At 44.6% G+C, this 24,783-nt stretch overlaps 1 protein-coding gene across 6 annotated transcripts in view; it reads left to right on the top strand.

Annotated features, from left to right (window-relative positions):
• Positions 1 to 24,238, top strand: part of grb10b (growth factor receptor-bound protein 10b) — a 94,377-nt gene extending 70,139 nt beyond the window's left edge. For 5 of the 6 annotated variants that reach the window (XM_072680175.1, XM_072680176.1, XM_072680173.1 and 2 more), the window contains 12 exons: positions 5,759 to 5,915; positions 10,131 to 10,246; positions 13,843 to 13,917; positions 14,027 to 14,164; positions 14,670 to 14,780; positions 15,511 to 15,609; positions 15,755 to 15,832; positions 18,319 to 18,435; positions 18,606 to 18,672; positions 18,901 to 18,988; positions 19,503 to 19,596; positions 19,712 to 24,238. In XM_072680175.1, coding sequence (XP_072536276.1) covers positions 5,759 to 5,915; positions 10,131 to 10,246; positions 13,843 to 13,917; positions 14,027 to 14,164; positions 14,670 to 14,780; positions 15,511 to 15,609; positions 15,755 to 15,832; positions 18,319 to 18,435; positions 18,606 to 18,672; positions 18,901 to 18,988; positions 19,503 to 19,596; positions 19,712 to 19,858 — 1,287 coding nt within the window. In that variant the 3' untranslated portion in view covers positions 19,859 to 24,238. Of the gene's footprint in view, positions 1 to 4,636; positions 4,907 to 5,758; positions 5,916 to 10,130; positions 10,247 to 13,842; positions 13,918 to 14,026; positions 14,165 to 14,669; positions 14,781 to 15,510; positions 15,610 to 15,754; positions 15,833 to 18,318; positions 18,436 to 18,605; positions 18,673 to 18,900; positions 18,989 to 19,502; positions 19,597 to 19,711 lie in introns of those variants that run through there. The other variant, XM_072680179.1, reaches the window with a different exon arrangement.
• The last annotated feature ends 545 nt before the right edge of the window (positions 24,239 to 24,783 follow it).

The following is a 24,783-nucleotide window of genomic DNA, read 5'->3' as shown; positions in this document are numbered from 1 at the left end:
TTAGCATAAAGCTGGGATGTTACACATTTTAGCGTTTAGGCTTTTTTCTGTCCTGCACCAAAGTGGTGGAACGAGCTTCCTCTGGGTCTCCCAACAGCAGAGTCGCTCGCTGTCTTCAAACGCAGACTGAAGACCCACCTCTTCCGAGAATACTTGGGCGAATAGCAGAGTGGTCTGTTTACTGATTAGCTGAGGTTTTTCTTGGGTAAATAGCAAAGCACTTTTGTAAGTCGCTCTGGATAAGAGCGTCTGCTAAATGCCTTAAATGTAAATATGATCTTTAATATTATTTATATACATGGCAAATTTTTCCGCAGTTAAGACTGGGTGCTGACTGAAGTTACATTGTTTGATTCGCTGTAGTGTTGGCTGAATATGCAATATTACATCTTGAGGAGGACGCATTATCCTCTACACAAGAGGTTTTACAAACCTTTAAAAGTATAACGTTACTGCTTTGATGTGCAATGGCTTAAATGTTGGCTGGTCTGATTGATGTAAGCATGGCTTTCCAGACCCTCTTTCTTTAGCTTTAAATTGGTCTAGATAGATGTTTGGTCAGTTCTCAAGCATGTCCCTGCCAAGCATTGTGTACAACTAGTTTCTATGTGAATACTCTCAAACTCTTCTCAATAGCCCTTTGTGCGGTGGCACCTTTTTACCTTTTCGCCCCGTTGGTACCAGGTGGCCCGAGCTGAACGTCTGACGGACATGGCAAGAGCGACTGTGGGAGACGGAGCTTGCCAGACTTGCCATTACTGTGTCCATTACAGGGATTATGTTTCCATGTAGTAAACTCCCTGAGGCATTCCTCAGGTTGGATTACATCACAGAGAGTTGTCTGGATGTCTCGCTGCTCAGGAAGTGTCTCTCTTTCACACAGGCAAGATGCACAGCGCAAAACCAAGTCCGTTCTACCTCCACTAACCTAAATCCAGACAGCAGCCCTCAGATCGGCGAGGAAGGGCGGAAATAAGTCATCTGACAGCGTTCCGTGGAAAGCGGAGATGAATATCCTGCTGAGTCAGCCTAAAGGCATGAGCAGGGAGGAGGAAATTCTCGTCCTGGGATTTGGGAGAGCGGGTCTTGGTCTGGCATTAAAACACCCCTTTTTCCCTCCTCCTCCATACAGCCATTATGAGTGACCTGGAATCGGCGTTTACCACCCTCCGCTTAGTGTTACGGCTTTTACAACAGGGGCGTTTCTAGACTGCTGGGGCACACATGGGGTTGAGGCGGGAACAGCCCAGCTTACTTGCTTGCCAGTCGAAGTGTCGGAACAGTTGGCATGAGCAGAAATGTTCTTTGACTGGAAGCTCTAGCCAAGAAAAGCTGTCAAACCCAGTTCCAACTTACAGTTCTGGAACAGATCTTTGTTTGCCAGATCACTTGCAGAACCTTTTTCAGTAGGCCCAGTCTTCCAGTTCTCCATGTTCTTCCTTCCCCTTTTTTTACCTGATCTACCTCCTCTGACTGATGAAGGACAACCAGCCAACCAACATCCAGCCTCTGTCACTGCTATACACCAATCAGTCATAACATTAAAACCACCTGCCTAATATTGTGTCGGTCCCCCTTGTGAAAAAAAGAGCATTGAGCCTTCAAGGCATGAACTCCATGAGATACAGCCAGCAGGAACTTTACCAGCAGTTTGTGCTACAGTAGCTTTTTGGTGGGATCGGACCTTGCTTGGACCGCTTTTGGGAACACTTCCCAACAAGACCTTCCATTTCCGTGGAGATGCTCTTACCCAGTTGCCTAGCCGTCACCGTTTAGCAAGTGTCTCAGATCCCTTGATGGTTGCCACTGTAATCAGATAATCAGTGCTGTGCACTTCACCCATCAGTGGCTTTAAGGTAATGTTTGATTGGAGTGTGTAATTAAAAAAAAAAATGTTGTGCTTTGACTCTGCAGGGTTCATTGGGTTTGGATCAGACTGCTATTTCAGGTGGTTGGTGGGGGGGGACTAGACGTTCGCCGCTTGCTGCTGTTTTACTATGGCAGAGATCTGAGCTTAGGAACATAAACAGTGACCAAGTGCATAAATATTACTCCATTGCAGTAAAGATCTGGTTGAATGTATGAATCTAATTCGTTCTGCTGACGTTCACAGGGTCGATCACATCGAGTCAGGGTCCAAGAACTATTTAAATGGGGGCTCCGACTGGTCCTGCTGTTATGGTATGGTAAGGATCGTTGGTTTGCCATCAGCAGCCAGAGTCAGAGAGAGCACAGTTGGCCTCGTTAGCTGTTATATCTGAGCTTCGGGCATTGCTAGGGATCACATGACCGGGGATTGGGAATTGGCCTTCAAAATTGGGTAGAAAATGCTGATATAAAGTGAAATAAATGATATAAAGAAAAAGGAACTGTTCATTCATTATTTATTTTTAAAGAATTTAAATGGCATGGCAACCTGCCACAGAAGATTCATAGATGCCATCGGATGAAACCGGCTTATCTTTCCATTATCCACAGTTAACATTTTTTTTTTATATAAAAATGTGTTATACTCTACCAACTCCTAGTTCTACATACAGCTGGTGAAACAAATGATCCAGTAGTAAACTAATACGCGCTTTGCAAGCAAACCGTAATTGTCCTGCGTGACCGAATATGTGAAATCTGAGGTGGAGGCGGTCGTCAAGCCAAGCTCAGGGCTTTTGGCCCGCTGTAGACGTCTGTGGTCAGCATGGAGACTGACTGCTGTCTAATGAAAGGCTTTGTTTCTGCACTAAATATGTGCCGCTTCGCTTGGGGGCAAAAAGGGACACTGAAAACACTACCTTTAGACACAAGTCCGCCCTTAAACTCCACAACCAGCTGACTGTGGTGCGAGGTCCTAATCTGAAATGCGCTTAGCTCTCGCCTTATTCTGTGTGTTTTCCACCAAGTCATCATACATAATCCCTGCGTTCCAGGTGCGAGATGTATATTTAGGTGTTGCGATTTGATTAAGTCTCAGCCTGCTTTCCCACACTTCCCCCTAAAACATGCTAACGTTGCTAACCATGGCTGGAAGCCAAGATGGGACAGTTAGCATTATGCAAATGAAGCAATGCTGACAGGCCCTTGCTTTCTTTCAGTCGTTGAAAGAGCCACGTTGGGATCTTTCGAGTGAACGATTCTTTAACTGCTAAGGAAATGAGTCCTGAACTGTGGCAAAGGGAAAAAATGGCGATGTGCTTGTGTTGAGCGTACGGTAGAAGTTCTTGGGCCTGCAGGACGTCACACACACACACACACACACACACACACACCACCACCACCCCCAGCTGTCTGATTGATGGAGTTATAGGAGGAAGAAGGCAGGGGCCAGAAAGCCAGCTGGAGCTCTGGAGAGTTAGCATGCCTTTTATGTGACTATCCTAACAAACTCTTTCTTCTGCTTCCTCTCTCTCTCTCCCTCTCTCCATTCCCCGCCCCCACAACCAAATTCTTCTCCCTCGGAGGCATTGAAAGAGCTTGAGTCATCCTTTCTTTCCAGCGCTGCAGTTTTCCCGTGGTCATTGAACTTAATTTGGGTAGGAGTAGCCGTGCAGACAGCTTTCTGCCTGTAGCCAAACTGTAGCGGTGTTTCAGGAATGGCCGGCTTGCTGAAGAGGCCAAGTGCGAGTCACTTCCATCGAATTTCACAGTAACGGGCAGGGCAGTTTCGTTGTGTCTGTGTCTGTGGTCCCGGTAGAATTAGCAGCTAGAAGAGCGAGGTTGTGTGTGTGTATGTGTGTGTGTGTGTGTGTGTTGGATCACGCGGGGTCTGAAATTGTATGTGCAGGTCTACTGTTGGCAGAGGTAGACTTGGAGTGGAGGCAGAGCAGAGTGAGGCAGGTTTCACTGCAGCAGTAAAGAGCCTTGCATTGTCGTGACCGAGGTTTCAGACTTCAGACTTCAAAGCTCAACTGGTGGAGGGTGGAGGGTGGAGAGGAGGGAGGAGGGGGGTGTGGAGGATAAACAAGCCTTCACTTGAAACTTGTCCGGAACTCCTGCAAAATGAAAGTTCAAACGGCTGATCACCCCCCCACCCCCCTTTGCTCACTCCTTTCTTGTTCTTCCCCCACCCACCCCTCACCAAAAAAAAAAGAAGGTAAACCTGAGAAAAATGTGGTGGTCTACGCTTTGAGCTCTCAGGAAGAAGAGAGAGAGGGAGAGGAAGAGAGAGAGAGAGAGAGAGAGGGAGGAAGAGAGAGAGGGAGAGGAAGAGAGACTGGAGCTACGCAGCAAGCAGGAAAAGAAAAGTTGGCCATGCAGGCGCATGACTGTGCGTCTGTGGGTGTGCATGTGTGTGAGAGGGGTGTGTGTCTCCCTGTCTCTGTGTGTGTGTGTGTGTGTGTGCGTGCGTCTGTGTGTGTGGGAATGATTACATCAGCCCGAGCCAGCTCTATGATTGGTTAGGGAAGTGTGGTTTGATTCGCTACCTAAAAGCCTGCGCCTGTAACCCTTTGTGAGGGGAACAGAACGAAGTTGTCTGCCAAGCTGGAAACAGTGCCATCTGCTCTCATCGGCTCTGTCCCGAACCGAAAAGCCAGGCAGTGGAGGGACGGAGCGAGCGAACGAGCGAGGGGGAGAGAGAGAGAGAGAGAGAGAGAGAGAGAGTGGGAGGTGGGGAGGGTGAGAGACATAAGCGGAAAGAGCGCGAGGGAGAAGTGTGACAGGTATGGTACAGTGAGCTACTGACAGCCAAGCATCTGAGAGCTTGGACCCGCTTTTCTTTTTCTTTCTTTTTCTTTCTTTTTTTTTTTTTGGTTTCCCTTTTTCCGGTGGTCCCTTTTTTCCCCTCCTTTTCCCCTCTGGAGGAGTTGTGGAGAGCGCTGGAGAAGAGCACAGGCTTTCGGTGCACAGAGGAGGCAGGCTGCCGGCGAACATGCCGTCGTTCTCTCCCGACTGGTGCCTGCTGAGGCCTGGGGAGGTAAGATTTTCTCCGAAATTTGCACGCCGCCTCCTGAGGGAGGGAGGAAGAGCCTCCGTTTCACCCCTCAAGGGGACTGCTGTTGGAGGCTGGAGGCTGGAAGGAGGCCGGACGCAGAGGGCCGTCAAGGGACAGCAGAATAGGGAACTTTAGCGTGTGGTGTGCTGGGGTTTTTTGGTTTTTTTTGGAGGGGGGGAGGGAGGGAAGGGGAGGGGAAGCAGAGGGCATGGACTTGTGGAAGCTGTGACGTTGAAAGTTTGAGGGCTAGCTTATGAGGATGCGGCGAAGGCCGGCTCAGTGCGTGCCGAATTGAAGATGTTGGAAGGCTTTGAAAGGTTGACGAGACTGGATTGGGAACATGGGAAATGTGCGGTAGGGGAGGTGTGTGTGTGTGTGCGTGTTTGTGTGGGTGAAATGTTTGACTTTGCGGAGCAAATACTGAGAGAGAATTTTCGAGAAAACCCAGCACAGTCGGGAACTGCAGAGCTGCTACTACCTGAGACTCATCTGGAGCTCAGCTCAAATCTTTCATTTCCACCGTTTTCTAGAAATAATCTTACAGAGTCAAACCGGGATGAACATCCAGTGTAATGCATGTAGACGATGCTGCACGACACCGCGCACACTCTCAAGTGATCTCTTAAGTCGTCTTTATTCCGTATTCACATATTTTTCATGTTACGTCTCTTTTTTTATGTGTGTGTACGAACATGAAGAGGACCTGTGACGCAGTCCTAAAAGCACCCGCTGCCCCGACTGAGAGACTTTCGGTAGTCGGGCCTCATGTCTTTCCTGTGCGTTGTCTGCACCGGCCTAAGCGGTTGTCGTATTGTGCCCTCTCTTCCATTGCAGATCATTAAAATCTTCAGCGAGGACGGCATGGGCAAAGTGGTGGAGATCCCAGCCGACATGACGGCGCGAGACCTGTGCCAGCTCCTTGTGTACAAAAGCCATTGTGTGGACGACAACAGTTGGGCTCTTGTGGAGCATCACCCGGTCATGGGGCTAGGTAAGTGGGCAAGCGCCATTCGTGCAGACTGGAGACGGAGTCAGCCGGGGACGTTCTTTTTGCGGAAGTCAATGAAGACCTTTTAGAAGGAGCGAGGGAGAGCTGTTGTAGAGAAAAAAGAAAAACCTCCCCGTCTGTCCTTTCATGTCTGGCTGCTGCGTGTAATTGATTAATGGCAGAGGGAAAATCCCATCACATGGGGAAACGAGGACGGCGGTGCTAAGATGGAGTCAGGTGCTTGGTCACTGGCTTAAGTAACATGAGGAGCACTGAGACCGAACACACAAGCTCTGTTGGCTTGGCCAGGAGCTTCAAGGGCACAATCAGTAGGTCTGTGTGATTGTGCTTTATCTTCTGCGTGGGACCTAAATGCAGGAGAAAGCCAGCCCGGTAGCTCGGGATGGGGGTTTTCTGCTAGATGAGAATGAGGTGAGATGTGCTGAAGTTTCTGTTGGAGCTTGAAGCCTGTGCGTGACGCTGACTCACAGGGATGACCAGCGGGGCTGTGGTGCTCAAGTTCCGGCGATTATGAGAAAGTGGGGTTGAGGCTAGTTCAGATTTCAGAAGGGGTCCAGCCTTTCCGACTCAGCAGTTACGTGTATATTTTGCTTTCGTTTTCTTTTAGAATGCCTTCTTGGGACAGATGGTTAGTTAAGCTTTCAGTTTCCAGATGACCTTTTATGTGGATAAGGGCCATAAAGACCGTGACTAAGACTGAACTTGGACCTGGGCCAGGTTGTTTTTACAGCACTAGTATAATTTGTGTGTGACTTATATTGGTGTAGTCAATATTTTTTGACTTATATTTTATCCTGCGAGAAACTTGCAGTTTATATGTCTATATGTTGCACTATTAGAAATAGATCCATACATTTCCAACATGTTATGATATTAATAAGACACTCTGTGCATCCAAGATTAGAGTCAAATGAATGATATTGGGCAGATATGATGTGGAAAATGACACAGTGAAGATTTTCCTTTTGTTTTAAGCAAGTTATCTCATGATGTGTATGGTTTAGTTTGCCTTACCTGACCCTGCACATCCTGCCATGTGACTATTGCACATTTACACATTGCGATGGCTGTGCTGGAGTGACATATTGTGCAGCTCTAGTTCTAACGGTCTCTGAAAAGTCTGGTAAAAGGAAGCAATTGTGTGCTGTTTTAAGCAGCCAGGTTTACTCAAATGCACAAAAACAAGCTTTTAAATAAATATTCTGAAAAATATATATATTTTTTTTAACCAGGAAAAGAAAAAGACTCAATTTAAATGTATATTGTTGATACAACGCCCAGGAATCCAGGAATTATAAAAAAAATATATAATTTCTCTGGGGGTACATTTAACTTCTCTTATTAAGTAAGACCGCCTTACAACCAACCCTGCTATGTTGGAGCTGTACCTGGCTTACTCTCACTTTAAGGTTATTTGCATGCATCCATGCAACTGAGAAGCTTAAGAGATATCCGTTCAACTGACTTTCTAACATTCCTAAATGACGTTACTGAAGAAATGCGAAATCAGTTTGAATCTTCATAAAACATTTGCATTTCACCCCTTGATGAACTTGTGGAAGTTCTTTAGTTTGAAACTGGGGAGGAAACTTCTCAATGTGCTTTGAGGAACCTTGAAGAAAAGGTTTTTGCTAGTTTTAACAGTGTAGTTTGCGGCCAGCCCTCCCCTGCCAAAGACCTGAATATTGTTTAAGCCGTCGTGCTGGCTGCAGTCTTGTGACTTAAATTCCCTCTGCATGGAAGAGTCACACGTTTTTCCATCAACCTCCGGGCAGCTACTCGATTTGATATTCCGAGCACAGCCAGTGTCGAGGCCTTAAAACGTCATAGTATGCGGCCACTGTGGGCCAAAAGCATGCTAAGTGCATGACATCATTCCTCTGCAGTGCCCAATTCTCGCCTTTATGGGAATGGAGGCTTAGCGGGTCCAGGCTAGAGACGGAAGAAGGTCTGGATTGGGAACTGTGGGCTTGTAGTTGGTTCTGTGTTAAGAAATGGAGCTTGTGATTTTATAGTCGTCATTTCTCATATGTAGCTCCTAGAACTTTTGATTGATACGTTGATGTAACAGAGAAGATGACCAGTTATAAAAAACCTAGCACATATAAAGTAATAAGGCTGCAGGAAGTACAGCTGGGCAGTATGATCAGTGTGTTTCATTATTGGGGATAGAATTGGTGTTTGTGTTTCCTAATTATGGGAGCTTAATTATTCCTGCTTCATTGCATTTATTACAGTGTGTAAATACAAATCATTTGTACGCAGTAAAAGTTGCTGACACACAGTCAGGTCTGTCATCTATTATCTATCTATTATGAGGTCTAGCATTTTACAGTGACAATTTGGTAGTTTTCCATCTTAATGGATTTGAAATGAAGCAATTAGTTTGATTGAAGTGTATATGATAACATATGATGTTATTTTAATATTCTGATATTAAAATTAGTCATTTTTATAAATGTCTCAAACTTAATTGGACAACCAAAAGATAACTATAAATGTTAGTATTTTAAAATCATGGTTATAACCAAATTCTGGGTGTCCTCCCTTGAGGTGCTTTACCAGGCAATTACTGCTGCCTCCTTCAACTCTGCTGCTTGTATCTGCCTTAAGATTTGTGCTGCTCAATTAGGGTTTAGGTCTGAGGTCTGACTGAATCAACCATTTAAGATCATTTCTTAGTCTTAAGAAACTCTGGTGTTGCTTTCATTGTGTTTTTTGTTGCTGTTGTTGTTTTTGTTTGTTTTGAGTCATTGTCCAGCATTATCGTTTTCTTGCAGCATTTGACTAATTCTGAGTAGAAAGAATAGCCTTGTAGACTTCAGAAGTCATCATGATGTGTCTATCAGCAGTCAGATCATTAGTACACATCTTGCAAGTAACAGTACCTCCACCATGTTTGACAGATTGTGATCTTGCTCAGGGATCAGTGAATAGTAGAGCTTCCTCCTTGAGTGTTTTTGACAGATTGTGTAGACGAGATGAGAGAGAGAGAGAGAGAGAGAGACTGTGTGATTTAGATGAGAGAGAGAGAGAGAGAGAGAGAGACTGTGTGATTTAGATGAGAGAGAGAGAGAGAGAGACTGTGATTTAGATGAGAGAGAGAGAGAGAGAGACTGTTATTTAGATGAGAGAGAGAGAGAGACTGTGTGATTTTAGATGAGAGAGAGTGAGACTGTGATGTAGAGGAGATGAGCAAGAGAGAGAGACTGTGATGTAAGGGAGAAGAGCAAGAGAGAGAGAGTCTGTGTGGTGTAGACTAGAGAGAGAGAGACACTGGTGTAGACTAGAGAGAGTGTGGTGTAGACAGGAGAGAGGGACTGTGGTGTAGACTAGACAGAGAGAGAGAGATTATGATGTAGACTGGAGAGAGAGGGAGAGAGACTGAGTGATGTAGACTGGAGAGAGAGAGACTGTGTGATTTAGATGAGAGAGAGAGACTGTGTGATTTAGATGAGAGAGAGAGAGACTGTGTGATTTAGATGAGAGAGAGACTGTGTGATTTAGATGAGAGAGAGAGAGAGAGACTGTGATTTAGATGAGAGAGAGAGAGACTGTTATTTAGATGAGAGAGAGAGACTGATGTAGAGGAGATGAGCAAGAGAGAGAGACTGTGATGTAGAGGAGATGAGCAAGAGAGAGAGTCTGTGTGGTGTAGACTAGAGAGAGAGAGAGACTGTGGTGTGGACTAGAGAGAGAGAGAGTGTGGTGTAGACAGGAGAGAGAGAGATTATGATGTAGACTGGAGAAAGAGAGAGACTGAGTGATGTAGACTGGAGAGAGACTGAGTGATGTAGAGGGGACGAGTGCTCGGAAGCAGTGATAGTTGGTGGAGGGTGAGGGGTACTCTTCCTGACTCTGGTGCTGGTGGTGGCTGCAGGAGGTGATGGGTGCATTGTGTCTCAGAGACTCTCTGGCTCTCTCTCTCGCTCTCATTTTGCCAGTGTCCTTTTCCCGTTTCCCGGTTTATTTCTCGGCCAGCGTTAGGAGGGGAAAGCGAGCAGACGATGATCTCATTCCCAGCGCAGATATAAGCACATTCAAGGCTTTGTTTCGCGAGTGTGCGTTTGTACTCGCTTGAGGGTGTAATTTCCATGGATGGGCAAATGATGTAATTAAGGCAATGTGTGGCTTTGCAGAGAATGAACAGTTTGGCCTTGTCTGAGTTTCTGTGTTTCCCGTTCTTTCTGCCCGCAGAGAGATGCTTAGAAGACCATGAACTTGTGGTGCAAGTGCAGGCCTCTATGAGCAGCGAGAGCCGATTTCTCTTCAGGAAGAACTATGCCAAATATGAATTCTTTAGAAATCCTTTGGTAAGTGGATTCTCGTACATTAACTGGAACTTTCCAGTACAGTTACTGTTTATTACAGATATTTTATAAAACATGGTTTTAGGTGTGTGTGTGTGTGTGTTGCGTTGCACTGTGCACAAAAGTAGAGAAATTGCTTTCATTCTTTATCGGGAGACGTTGATATCAAGTGACGGGCTTCCACTTCAGTGAGCCTGCCCCCCCCCCCAACCCTCCCCAAAACCCTTCGTTCTTCCACATGCAGTTCCTCTGAGAGGAGAGCTCACTTTGGCCTTTTGTCAGAATTTTCTCTGCTCAAGACGGAGTTGTAACTTCCACCGAACTTGCAAATACAATACGACCAAATGACCAAAGTGTTCTTCCATGTCATTAAATAACCCTGCTATTAATGACCACTTTTTATACCTAATTGCTATGTAGGTGAAGCCGCAATATTGGCCCTTGCGTGCAATCCACAGTGCTCTATTTAATCAAATAGCGTGAGACCTCATAATTATAACGCTCTCCAGTACGCACTCGGTTATACGAGAGACTGGCTGTGACGTTGAACCCAAATTAGTTGGCAGCGCCATGTAGAGGGATTATCATTTGAAGCTAAAACAGGCAGTACAGGGCAGGCCTGCGGTTGAAGGAGTTTATTCAAATGTTTGCTCCTTTCAAAACAGTGGCTGACGACAGCTTCTGGAGGGCAGGAGGTTTTTTTTTGTTGTTGTTGTTACTTCTCTGGTTTTCATCTTTTTCCCCTTCTGAGACACAATGCATCCATCACCCCCTGCAGCCACCACCACCACCACCAGCAGCACCAGAGTCAAACTAGCAGGAGGAGTACCCCTCACCCTCCACCAACTATTACTTCTTCCGAGCACTTGTCCCCTCTACATCACACAGTCTCTCTCCTCTCTCTAGTCTACACCACACAGTCCCTCTAGTCTACACCACACAGTCTCTCTCTAGTCTACATCACAGTCTCTCTCCTCTCTCTAGTCTATACCACACAGTCCCTCTAGTCTACATCACACAGTCTCTCTCTCTAATCTACATCACACAGTCTCTCTCCTCTCTTTAGTCTATACCACACAGTCCCTCTAGTCTACATCACACAGTCTCTCTCTCTAATCTACATCACACAGTCTCTCTCCTCTCTTTAGTCTATACCACACAGTCCCTCTAGTCTACACCACACAGTCTCTCTCTCCTCTCTCTCTAATCTACATCACACAGTTTCTCTCCTCTCTCTAGTCTATACCACACAGTCCCTCTAGTCTACACCACACAGTCTCTCTCTAGTCTACATCACAGTCTCTCTCTCCTCTCTCTCTAATCTACATCACACAGTCTCTCTCCTCTCTCTAGTCTATACCACACAGTCCCTTTAATCTACACCACACAGTCTCTCTCTAGTCTACATCACAGTCTCTCTCCTCTCTCACTAGTCTACATCACTCCGTCTCTCTCCTCTCTCTAGTCTACATCAGTCTCTCTCCTCTCTCTCTAGTCTACATCACAGTCTCTCTCCTCTCTCTCTAGTCTACATCACAGTCTCTCTCTAGTCTACATCACAGTCTCTCTCCTCTCTCTAGTCTACACCACACAGTCCCTCTAGTCTACACCACACAGTCTCTCTCTAGTCTACATCACAGTCTCTCTCCTCTCTCTAGTCTATACCACACAGTCCCTCTAGTCTACATCACACAGTCTCTCTCTCTAATCTACATCACAGTCTCTCTCCTCTCTTTAGTCTATACCACACAGTCCCTCTAGTCTACATCACACAGTCTCTCTCTCTAATCTACATCACACAGTCTCTCTCCTCTCTTTAGTCTATACCACACAGTCCCTCTAGTCTACACCACACAGTCTCTCTCTCCTCTCTCTCTAATCTACATCACACAGTTTCTCTCCTCTCTCTAGTCTATACCACACAGTCCCTCTAGTCTACACCACACAGTCTCTCTCTAGTCTACATCACAGTCTCTCTCTCCTCTCTCTCTAATCTACATCACACAGTCTCTCTCCTCTCTCTAGTCTATACCACACAGTCCCTTTAATCTACACCACACAGTCTCTCTCTAGTCTACATCACAGTCTCTCTCCTCTCTCACTAGTCTACATCACTCCGTCTCTCTCCTCTCTCTAGTCTACATCAGTCTCTCTCCTCTCTCTCTAGTCTACATCACAGTCTCTCTCCTCTCTCTCTAGTCTACATCACAGTCTCTCTCTAGTCTACATCACAGTCTCTCTCCTCTCTCTCTAGTCTACATCACAGTCTCTCTCCCTCTCTCTAGTCTACACCACACAGTCTCTCTCTAATCTACACCACACAGTCTCTCTAGTCTACATCACAGTCTCTCTCCTCTCTCTCTAGTCTACATCAGCCTCTCTCCCTCTCTCTCTAGTCTACATCACAGTCTCCTTTCTCTCTAGTCTACATCACTCAGTCTCTCTCTCTAGTCTACATCAGCCTCTCTCCCTCTCTCTCTAGTCTACACCACACAGTCTCTCTCTAGTCTACATCAGTCTCTCTCCTTTCTCTCTAGTCTACATCACTCAGTCTCTCTCTCTAGTCTACATCACAGTGTCTCTCCTTTCTCTCTAGTCTACATCACTGTCTCTCTCTCTCTCTAGTCTACACCACAGTGTCTCTCTAGTCTACATCACAGTCTCTCTCCCTCTCTCTCTAGTCTACCTCACACAGTCTCTCTCTAGTCTACCTCACACAGTCTCTCTCCAGTCTACACCACAGTCTCTCTAGGCTACATCACACCGTCTCTCTCCCTCTCTGTCCTTCACAGTCTTCCTGTCTTTTCATGGTCCATTGACCTAATGGTGGTGCATATCTTTAAAAGCGCCTTTGGTATGTGGCTGTCTGATGGAACAATAGTGCCTTATGGTCAAATTGTGTTATTAGATTGATTCAGCAGCGTAACTGAACACTGTCCAGATACCGTACCATACATCTACAGCATAAGAATTGGACACTGGAGGCGCTGGCCTAAATTATTGAATAATTTAATAGTTCTGAAACAACTACGCAAGGCGTGCACATGTGCAGAACTGGACGTGGGCTCACGAGAAATTGAACATCACTCGTTTTTATTGAAAAAGCCCACCACAGTTCAGCCCTGCCCACTCACATTGCAGTTCTCCTTTACAGTGGACGGTAGAAGGTTTAAAAAGAGTCCTTATCCTTGAGGTTTAAGAGGTTAAAGCAGCTCATTGAAGTGTACTTACGCCATGCTGTACCTCCCTTCTTTATTCCTGTAAGTCTGTCTGATGTTTGATTTTATTTGAATTGAATAAAAATAGTCTAGATTTGCTTTTTTTCGTGAGTTTTGAGACTGTGACCGTAATGGTGCCAGTGACCGGAACGTACATTTAAAAAATGTTGATAATTCAAGGTAAACATCATGGCTCACTACATCAGCTGAATGTGGACCAAAATGCATTCTGAGTCTCGTCACTAAGCAACAGACAGCAGAACGAGATGGAGCCGACAACGTTTGCTCATATAAGCCAGTGATAGTTACAAGCGACTGCACGTCGTGAATTACACATATTTCCAATGTAGATTTAAAGATCTTCTGCCCTTTTTTTAACAGAGCTTCTTCCCAGAGCAAATGGTGGCCTGGTGTCAGGAAAGCAACAGGACCATTCCCCCTTCTCAGTTGTTGCAGGTACAGCGCTGCTTCTCATCTTGCTCCACATTTGGGTTGCAGTTGGAATCCACGGTTTGTTCTGGGCTCTCCGACTTACTGCGGCCTTGTCTTGTCTTCTGCCCTCCAGAATTTTTTAAACTCCAGCAGTTGTCCAGAAGTCCAGGGGTACTTGTATGTGAAGGACACGGGCAGGAAGTCTTGGAAGAAGCTGTATGTGTTTTTGAGACGCTCAGGATTGTACTTCTCGACAAAAGGAACATCAAAGGTAAGTCTGAGGTCTATAGCTGCAGATACAGTCTTCCTATGAACTGGAGGTACCCAGGTCTCTAAGGCCCATAATGACTCTCTGTGTCTCTACCTTTCACTCTCAAAAGCTGTCCCGAGTTACTCGTACTGGTTATTTCTAGGCTTTGCTATTTATGAAGCTAAATAGTCACGGAAACACTGTGGAAACACTGTGACCCACTGTGGACCTCATTGTTTTTCCTGGTAATCTTTGAGCTTCTGCTCACATATGAGCCCTCCCAGTAATTTCCCTGGTAAACCGTCATGCCAGCTTTTCCTGGGGATTTCAGCTCTGGGTTGTGTTTGCACGTAGCTCCTTCCAGTTTAATTGCTAATAAAATACCCAGGTAAAAGTGCATGTGAGAAAGGAGCTCTCTCTTTCTCCCTCCCTCACTTCTTGCATCTATATATTAGGCTAGTATTCATTCTTGTGTTCCCCACTTTGTTATGTAATGATATGAGCAAGTTCTACTGAACTCCCACAGGAACCAAGGCATTTGCAGTTACTCGCAGACCTCGAAGACAGCAATATCTTCACCGTAATAGCAGGCAGGAAGCTTCACAGTGCACCAACGGACTACGAGTTTTGTATAAAGGTAAAGACCACACTTGCTCCACAGCTACCAGCTGTCATTTGGGTAAGAGCCGTTTCTGACCATAAATACGACATTGCAGCCCAAAGAATCTTGGCAGAGGCCGTCCTTGCTCTGTTTTTCTTGCTCTTGAGGTATTTCGGGAGTGCTGAGTATTTAACTCGGGCCAGATATCTACATTTTCTACAAGTCTAAGATACTCACGTATCAGCTCCACTGTGCTTGCTGGCTCTGAACGTTTAACTAGTGTCGTGTGTTGAAGCTGGTGTCCAGCTGGAGCAAGCCTTTTGGAGGTCCAGCCTCTCTGACCCAATTTCTGATAATAAAGCATTAAGAATCAGATCCAGTCGCCTTAACGCCAGTTGAGACATGGTATCTTGACCGGCACACATGAATTACACCCTGTGTGTGTGTGTGTGTGTGTCTCTCTCTCTCTCTCTCTATATATATATATATATATATATATATATATATATATATATATATATATATATATATATATATATATATATATATATATAGCAAGCTCTCTTTCTCTTTTCTTGTCTATGCATGCCACACACACTCACACTCACTGTCTGATTCCTCTAAGGCACAGGTTGCAAAATGTCCAGGTATGCAAAGTGCAAAGAGATGGTGTCCTTGTCAGCACTGGGTCACTTTGCATGGTCAGAGCCTCAGGCTGTTTGGTTAGCGTGCAACCTAACACAGCCCTTCGTTTTTTTGTCTTCAGCCCAACAAGGTGCGGAGTGAGCCGAAGGAGCTGAGGATGTTGTGTGCAGAAGACGAGCAGAGCAGAACGTGCTGGATGACTGCATTCAGATTGTTCAAGGTGTGTAAACACTTTGCTACCTTTTCTACCTTCCCTTCCCTCATCAGATTTTTTGGATACTTTATTTCTCAGGTCTTTAGAGAAGTGTTTCAGTATTGTTGACGTTAACTGAGTTGGTTGTCTTTTTTTGTGCTTGTCTCTACAGTATGGAATTCTTCTTTATCAGAACTACAAAATCCCGCAACCGAGAAAAGCTTTGCTCTCGCACTTCTCAACACCGGTGGTGAGCTTCCCCGTTGTTCTTGGTCTTCTTTTTTCTTTCTTTCCTCCCTTTGTGGATCCAGTGGTCGATTTACTTCAGCTGCAGATGTGCCTGTGTGTGGGCCTGATTTTGAACAGGCAGGCCTGCAGAGCCAGCATGTTTTCCCACATAACCCACTGAAAGTGATGTTCTGCTGGAAGCTAGTAGTCTTGCGAGGAGAAGTGCTCGGTAACTGCGTTCCATACCGTAATTGAGTGGGCGAGTTGAACTTTTTCACATTTGTTACATTACATTGCTTAATTTAATTGATGGTCTTAGGCTATTTAATTATTTTTGTAGTCATCTGTATAATGTCACCAAAAAAAACAGACCAAATTGCCACCAATAGGCTAAATGTATCTCTCAAAATAAGATGTAATTAGTGTGGGAAAACTGATCAGATCCATTCGAAGTATGGAATGGAGTGCAGCATGCCAAGCCACCAGTGTCCAGAGAGGCCTCAAGTTTCCAGTTTGGTCGCTAATTTGTAGTCACCGCACTCTGCACTGAACGTTATCTAACCAGGTAATGTTAGAGTACACTGTCCCTAGCAGTACATTACAAGCCAGTAGTTAAACTACATCATCAGCTGCACCTGCACTGTACAGCCTGTTGGTGGTGGTTGTTTGAGGAAGCCAGTTAGAACGCTCAGTAAATGGGTTCATTCCTCCAGTAATATTTGCAGATAGGCTTCACATTTAATATTTTGTTGAAGTTTCTGTTACTTGTTGGTTGAGCTTAAATTGTCTGTGTTTAAGCTGGAATTACAGTTGTGGTCATGGGCATAATTTGTGCACAACATACATTTTTAATAGAAAAGCGCAAAGTTTGGATGGTCAGGGTGAGGCAAATCAGGGTCACTGTTGGACTGGTAAGCATGGTGGTGGTAGCATCATGCTCCAAGGTGTTTTGCTCTCAGTGGAACTGAACTCCACAAAATGGACTGAATAGTAATGAAGAAGGATGATCTAAACAGAATTCTTCAGCATAACCTCAAACCATCAGCTAAGTGGTTGAAACTTGGACACAACTGGCCGTTCCTACAGGACATTGACCCTAAACACACATTTAAAATGGTGATAAAATTAATAATGCAAGGTAACATAAAGCCTCTGCAATAGCTTTCCCCAAGTCTTGACCTCAACCATGCTTAAAAGTCAGGTACGTGCCCGAAACCAAAACATTTAGTCTACTAGAACTTGCTACCAAAAGAGTTTGGTCAAGGTGCAACTTGCTAAGAGACAGTTAACCGAGTATTAGGTGTGCTATATGTATGTGTTTGACCCTGTGTTGATTTCAGAACCCCCAAAGCTCTTGTTTTTTTTATTAAAAATGTGTGTTTATACTTATTCTGCTTCAGAAAAAGAACAGTTCAAAGAAATGATTGAAATTATACTGCCATGACATTCATGTGCACAAAGAGTGTATAAGTATTTCATGCAGCACCACTGACTGTTGTTGTTTGTATATGACCATGTTTCTTTATTAAGCTGGTTATGCTGTCATGTTAAGTAGGTTCTGTTTAAAAGCCACTGATATTCAGATCCACAGATTCTGGTTGTTATGGCATGTCATGTTATTGTGACATTCCTTGAGGGGTTGTTGATATGATGTGGTTAAAGATGGGCCTTGACTATGATGATGTGTTTCCTGGCAGGCAGCTTCACTTCGTTCATTCACTTCATTATCTGTATGTAGTCGTATGTAGTGCTAAGTTCTGTTTTATAACTGTGGTTATTTTGCATGCTTGAAACATGAAGAACGTCTGTAAGAAATGACTGTCCTTGTGGCACCTGAGCACATGGGCCAGATTTATGGGTTGCTTGGGTTGTTTTCAAATGGCATTGGTCGTGGCAAACGGTCATTAAGGGCTGTTGCTCCTTCAGCCAAGTTTTTGTTGACTTTCTAATAACCCTGGTCTCATGGTGTTATGATCTGGCTCGGAGGAATGTCCTGCGGTAAGCAGGCAGGGTGAGAGTGGTAGAGTAGCTCATTCTTCTCACTTCTCAAGAACAGTAATTCACTGTTTCCAAAAATAGGAACTCCTGATCCTTTGTTTGTTTGGTCCTAGAAAGTGTTTGGTTGTAGCATTAGGAGTTTTTATATATATTTAGAATAAATACAAATCAACCTCAGTATGCTCGTTGTCATGTTGTGGTGTTTTCAGCAGTTCTTGATGCGTTGGGTAGAAGAATCACAGGTTGGAAGATTTGGACAGGTTTGGTTGCGGATTCTCTCTGAACTTCAGACACTGTATGACTGTGTTCAGTTCTACCAGCAGCTCTTCTAATTAGGTGAACTAGGTGCTGGATGGTGATTGTGGCCTTCCTTGAGGTTAGCTTTGTTTTTATGTGTGTGTGTCTGTGTGTGTCTGTGTCTGTGTGTATACACAGAATAAATAGAAACAGATGATGCATAGCGCTAATGATCTCACATAGTCATTCATTCCAGTGTCCTCTCTTTTCTAGAGGAGTGTGTCGGAGAACTCTCTGGTTGCCATGGATTTCTCAGGGAGGATAGGCAGGGTCATCGACAATCCTGTGGAAGCCCAGAGTGCCGCATTAGAAGAGGGCCATGCCTGGAGGGTGAGCATTAAATTTCCTGTGCTTGACCAGTGACCAGTCTTACTCTGCCTTCTCTGAAATCTTAGGACATCCTATCTTTTAGAATTGTTTCATTGCTTCTGCTCAATCAAAGGACTGCAAACAAAAAAAACCTCACAGGTTCCTTTTGAATCCCCTCCTTTTTGTTACAGAAGAGAAGTCAACGCATGAACACTCTGGGAAGCCCCAGTCCACTACACCCCTCATCATTAAGTGGAGGTACTTGTCATTTGAAACTTCAAACTTGGTTGAACTTAGACTTTGTGCTGCTTTCCTATTTAAAAATGAATAAATCGGTTAACCTTCAACCCCAGAGAACCTTAAGTTTTGTAATGTTCTTTATTCAAATCCCTGTGCTGGACTTAATACACATCTGAATAAAACTCATTTTGTGCATAAGTGCTTTCCTTAAAAGTATTTCCTTCAATATCTTTTTCATTTACGCAGTAATACACAAAACTCAGCTTTGGTTTCACGGGCGGATCACACGGGACGAATCGCATAGGATGATCCACCAGCAGGGTCAAGTGGATGGGTATGCAGGCTTTCGATGTGTATTTCAAATGAAAAATACTAATCATTTGCTGCAAATACACCAAAAACAGACACGCATCATTTACACCTGGTCACTTCATCTGTCTTGAGTATCAGGAGTATATCTAGATAAGGTCAAGCCACATAAACATGCAAGTGGAAACGCACCGAAGATTAATTTAAAGCTGATACAAATCCGATCTGAGCCATGGGTTATACGCAGTCTTCTCTCCAAGATGCATTCGCCAACCAGAACCCTTCCCAGTACAACCGAGACACCGTGAGCAAATGTGCATATTCTGTCCCACACAGCAATCAGATCTCGGTCAGAGTAACGGGAGATGCATTTGACTACCAAGGGTAAATGCATGTGGCTAAAATCTTAAGAGACAGTCCGAATACTAGTCCCATGAAGTGACCAGGTGTAAACTGGGTCGAAGCTGGATTTGTTTTCGAAGCTTATCAAGCGTGTCTTTGCTTATAATGTGTTTTTTATTTGTTTTTTATCTTGTCAGATTGTTCCTCTTGAGGGATAGCCAGAGCAACCCTAAGGCTTTTGTTCTCACGCTGTGCCACCACCAGAAAATCAAACACTTTCAGATTTTACCGGTAAGCTTTTACTACATGAACCGTATTCCTAAAAAATAACCATAGAAACCCTCTTCAGTGTCTTCAGAAAGACAGAGATTGATTTTGCCCTTTTTTTGTTCTGTCATGATCCCAGTGCGAAGAGGACGGTCAGATGTTCTTCAGCCTTGATGACGGCACCACCAAATTCACAGACCTGATCCAACTGGTGGAGTTCTACCAGCTCAACAGAGGAGTCCTGCCTTGCAAACTCAAGCACCCCTGCACCATTGTGGCCTTATGACCCCCGAACTGAACTTTTGGTAGAGACGCGTCCTGTGCTCTCTGAGAATCGGACAATATTTCAGTGGTTTAGTGCAGAGCTGCGTAGAGGCTGGTTGTCCTCAGACGAGTACACGGCAGGTGTTCTGTGCTTTAGAGAAGTCCACAAGTGCAAACAAGGTCACGATGAAGCTCGCATCTCGGTTGCCAACCAGCTTTCATCCCCTGGTAAACTTTTAAAGTGCTGTCTGTAGATGTTTGCTTTTGCATTCCTCCATCGTGCAGTTATCAAGAGGTCCTGCTTAAAGTTGCACTTGTTTTAAGCTCCTATTTGAGATAATCAGGAGGGCCACTGTTTTGGAAGATCTCCAGAAACGGGATATGAGCGGTTCTAGCTTGCCAGTTTTGATTTTGTCTTGCGTTCATGAACAGGGAACAGCTGAGCTATAACCATGCCATTTGAAACCCAAGCTCCTCTCTTTGTAAGCACCCTTGATTGCACAGAGCTGGAATATGACATCTGTACATGCTCCTCTGAGGCAAGCACAGTACTGTGAAAGAGACCTTGAACATGGTGAGTGAAATCACACATCTGCCCTTTCCTGCACCCATCTGTCTCCAGTTTCTGTAGAACTTCTGCGCTGTTTGTCTTTCTCTCTCTCACACTCTTTTGATTGCATATCGGTACTGAAGCGATTTGCCTCAACGAAATGCCCCGAACGTCCCGTCACCTCTTGTTCCACCATTGTATCTCATTTTAAAGCGCCTTCTACTCCTAGATGTGTAAGGAAATACTGGGTCACTCCACTGACATCCACCTCACTACCACCTCCATTAGAAAGGGCGCCTTGATGGCAAAGAGAAGCTGAGTGGGGGAGTCAGGGGGCGGGGGGTGAACACTATGCCCAGCGTCTGTTAGGGGAAAGGTCAAGAGATGTAAAAATCACCTGAACTGCTGCCACCTCTAGGTTTCTCACCAGTCTTCTCGTTCGTCTCGCGGTTTCTCCTTTCTTTGACGTGTCTTGACAGACCGTCGATTGGACAGTGCACTGTGAAGCCCGACTGCGGGACCTATCGGGTGCAGTGGGGGTTCTGTTTTCTATTCTGCCTTGTTCAGCGGTAGCAGTACACACAGACAGATTTGTAAGGATATTTTTTCATTTGTACCGCATACTTTACAGAAGAGCCATCTTTTTAGCATTTTGCCTATAATATATTAAGCTAGATAGAGATGAGGCCCAGCCAACGTGTCTACAAGCTCACCTGAGTGACCGTTCTTACACAGATTAAATGCAAACGATGCAATCATTTTTAAGTATTGTTTCCATGAGTCTATTTATTTATCTGGATTTGAATGATTACTTGAAATTGAGCGACTTTCTCAGCGCTTGTTCAATACTGTTCTTCCGTTTTCGCAAACCTCACTGAGCCTTTTGTATGTTTTTCATTGGAATTCTTTTATTTTGTTTCTGTTTTGGATAGACTAACCCTGCTTTCTTGAATCTTTTTTTGTCGTAACGTTTCGCCACTGTCTGCTGAGGGGTTCGACTGCTCCCTTCAAAAATGCGCTCCTTCGCATCCTTCAGAGCAGTCTCAGCCTCCCCTAACATCACGGTTCCTCGACTCCGCTATCTTCTCCTCACGTTATATTGTTAACACGGGAAGAGCTCGCGATGTATATAACGTCAGAGGGTCCGAATATTCTAGAGTTAATGAGATTTCCACATGATTCAGGCAACGCAGCAACAGCAAGAGATTCATTGGTAGACAGAGCAGCTTTAGTCAGCTGGGCCCGTTCGCTTCAGTGTTGCACAGGAAGTCGCTTCTTTCAGTGATGAATTGCGTATTGTGGACGGCCAGCAGCTGACTTGGTACACCGTGACCGCCGCCAACATCTTAATTCAGGCAACAACGAAAAAAAACAAAACAACAGAGACAGGCCTTTTCAATGTGATTCCCTTATTAGCACTTTGTTTGTGAGAAACACAACACAATCACCAGGGTTAATCGACACTTGGCACCAAGTGTGGCTAAGTACCATAAATGCACTAAACTCCTAACTCCCACAACACCACAAGTTTGGGGGAAGCAGACACACGTTGTACCTTTTTAATTTTCCTCTGTGACGCGCCAGCATCCAGGCATTTTCTTAGTGCGTACCCCTCCAAGCACCGGTTTAACCTGAATACAGGGCAAAGTGCTGGTTCTTCTGGCTGGATAACGAACACAGCTCCCCTTCATTGGAGAGGAGCATGAGAAGCTCCCTGTAAGCACCCAGACGGATTCAGTTCAAAGATGCTTATCGCCGCGGTCACACAAAAAACTTGCATCTCCATTTTCTAAATTCTTAATATAATCTTCTTTACATTGTGGCCAGATTTCACGATGAATGGGCCAATGGAAATACTTCAAAATGACTAGTATTTTTTTTTGTGACCACATCGCTCTGTCTAATTATGTTGAGTATCTAATAACTGGTCTCAGTTTCTAAAGCTTTCACACAGGCAGACCTGAACATTTCTTGTAAGGGAAGTGTGCCACAGCTGCTTTCATTCCCAGAACCTTCACTGAAATGTTCTGTGTTCAGAGTTAAAGTAGTCCTGCTAAGCAAAGATCGAGCTGAAATTCATGCTGGTTTCTTCATTTGTTGTTCTACCCTTTGCTTTATCATGTATCAATAATCAATACAGTTACACACATGCGGCTAAGTACAACCGTAAAGAGTTTATAGAGACAACACTGTATTTTAGGTTTCCGATCACTATGTTCTACGTTTAGGTTATTATTTTTATTTTGTTTTGGGGTTTTTTGTTTTTGTTTTTTTTTTTTATTTCACAATGGCATACAATAATGAAGAAACTTGACCTTATGCTTTTTTTTTATTATTATTTGGTAAAATGTAAATATTGTGTTTTATTTTTTGTTTCTTGTCATCATGTCAAATGACCTTAAAGAATGCTTGTGTGTAAATTAAGCTGGTACAAAACTGGAGTCCGAGGAGAACGTCTTGTGGTCAGAGGTCACTATTAAGCTAAATCATTGTCACTGAATACACTTACGACGGAAATGCTAACGAACGTAGCCCACGTGGGAACCTCATATTAGTATTTTCTTGTTTTCACAGGTGAGAAGCTACACTTAAAAGTCTTTGCATATACAGTCCTGTTGTTCAGATGAGCTGGTAACCTGAATCAATTTTACAACGTGTGTGTGTGAACTGTTTTGAGAGTTATATCAGTGAATGAAATAAATGTCAATTTTTTTATATTTAAGAGAAATGAATGTAACTGGGTTGCTCAGGGTTGATGTGGAGCCTGATGAGGCCTGGTCCCCTGGACCGGCACCGTTTCTGCAATCTCCTTTCTCCTTTCCTTGAACGACACGGGGTGGTGGTGGTGTTCTTCTGGCTGAGTTTTAGTGTATACTGAACACTTTCTCTCTCACTTTTTTCTTTTATTGTTTTCTCTTTATTTGATTTTTTTTTTTTTTACTTTTTGTCTGTGGAAAGTGATTATACCATGTATTGAAACTGAAATAGTGGTAAAATGTAGGCTTACATTTTTAGCCCCACTTGTTTCTCTAAGCCTAAAGTCCAAGAGGTGCCTCAGACCACCCATGCCCCCCCTCCCCAAACCCCTCAGAACACACACACACACACACACAGACTTCTGTATGTATCAGACGGTAAAGATCTAGGGTCCGCTTTGGTCTGGTGTATCCTGACCAGTACGATGGCATGGACAAAGACGGAGCTGCTCATGCGTTTGAAATCTTAAGGCCATTGCACACTGACCCAACATTCTCCAGAAACACCAGCATCCTGACTTTACTGACTAGCCAAAATCACCCAGTGTGGAGGAGAACATTTATAGAACTGTCAGTGAAGAAGAGAACGTTCTAGAACATCCTGTGTGCATGGAGAGAAAATTCAAGAGTGGTTTAAATAGGGGGGGGGGGCGTTCTAGAACATTAGGAACAGGAGAAATCATCCTAGAAGGGTGTGAACATGGGAGAACATTCTAGAATAGTGTGAAATGAGGGGGACCGTTCTAGAACAGTGTAGAATGAGGCAGATCATTCTAGAACAGTATGAATACAGAGATCATTCAGGACAGTTTTGAATTGGAGAGCATTCTAGAACATTAGGAACAGGAGAAATCTTTCTGGGGAGAACATTGTAGAACGCTGTAAAATGGGGAGAGCATTCTAGAACTGAACATGGGAGAACATTCTGTAGTCTTGTGAATGGAGGACCACATTCTAGAACAGCATGAGCATGGAGAGCATAACAGAAGTCTGAATTCAGGAGGGAACATGTAGAACAATGTGAGTAGTCTTTCCAACAGTCGCATCCAGGTATGCATGCCAGCATTGAGGGTTGTTTGAGATTGTTTGGGTTTATTGGGACTTTTTTTGGGGGGGGGGGATCGAAGGATCGTTGGTGTTGGAAGACTATAGGTGTTTGGTGAGGGACTGTTGGTGTTGGGAGACTGTTGGTGTTTGGTGAGGGACTGTTGGTGTTGGGAGACTGTTGGTGTTTGGTGAGGGACTGTTGGTGTTTAGAGACTGTTGGTGTTTGGTGAGGGACTGTTGGTGTTGGAAGACTGTTGGTGTTTGGTGAGGGATTGTTGGTGTTTAGAGACTGTTGGTGTTGGAAGACTGTTGGTGTTTGGTGAGGGATTGTTGGTGTTGGAAGACTGTTGGTGTTTGGTGAGGGATTGTTGGTGTTGGGAAGACTTGGTGTTTTCCTCAGGGACTGTTGGTGTTTGGTGTGGGACTGTTGGTGTTGGAAGACTGTTGGTGGTTGGAGTTGGGAGACCGTTGGTGTTTGGTGAGGGATTGTTGGGGGATTTTGGGAGATTTCTGTGGGATTGTTGGGGTGATTGTTGGGAGATTTGGGGAGATTGTTGGGTCCGTGTGCAGTCAGCTTTAGTATTGACACTTAAA

This window comes from Salminus brasiliensis, chromosome 5, assembly GCF_030463535.1.
Source record: "Salminus brasiliensis chromosome 5, fSalBra1.hap2, whole genome shotgun sequence".
Lineage (NCBI taxonomy): Eukaryota > Metazoa > Chordata > Actinopteri > Characiformes > Bryconidae > Salminus > Salminus brasiliensis.
Note: the sequence above shows the minus strand (reverse complement) of the source record. Positions and strands in the feature narration are given on the sequence as shown.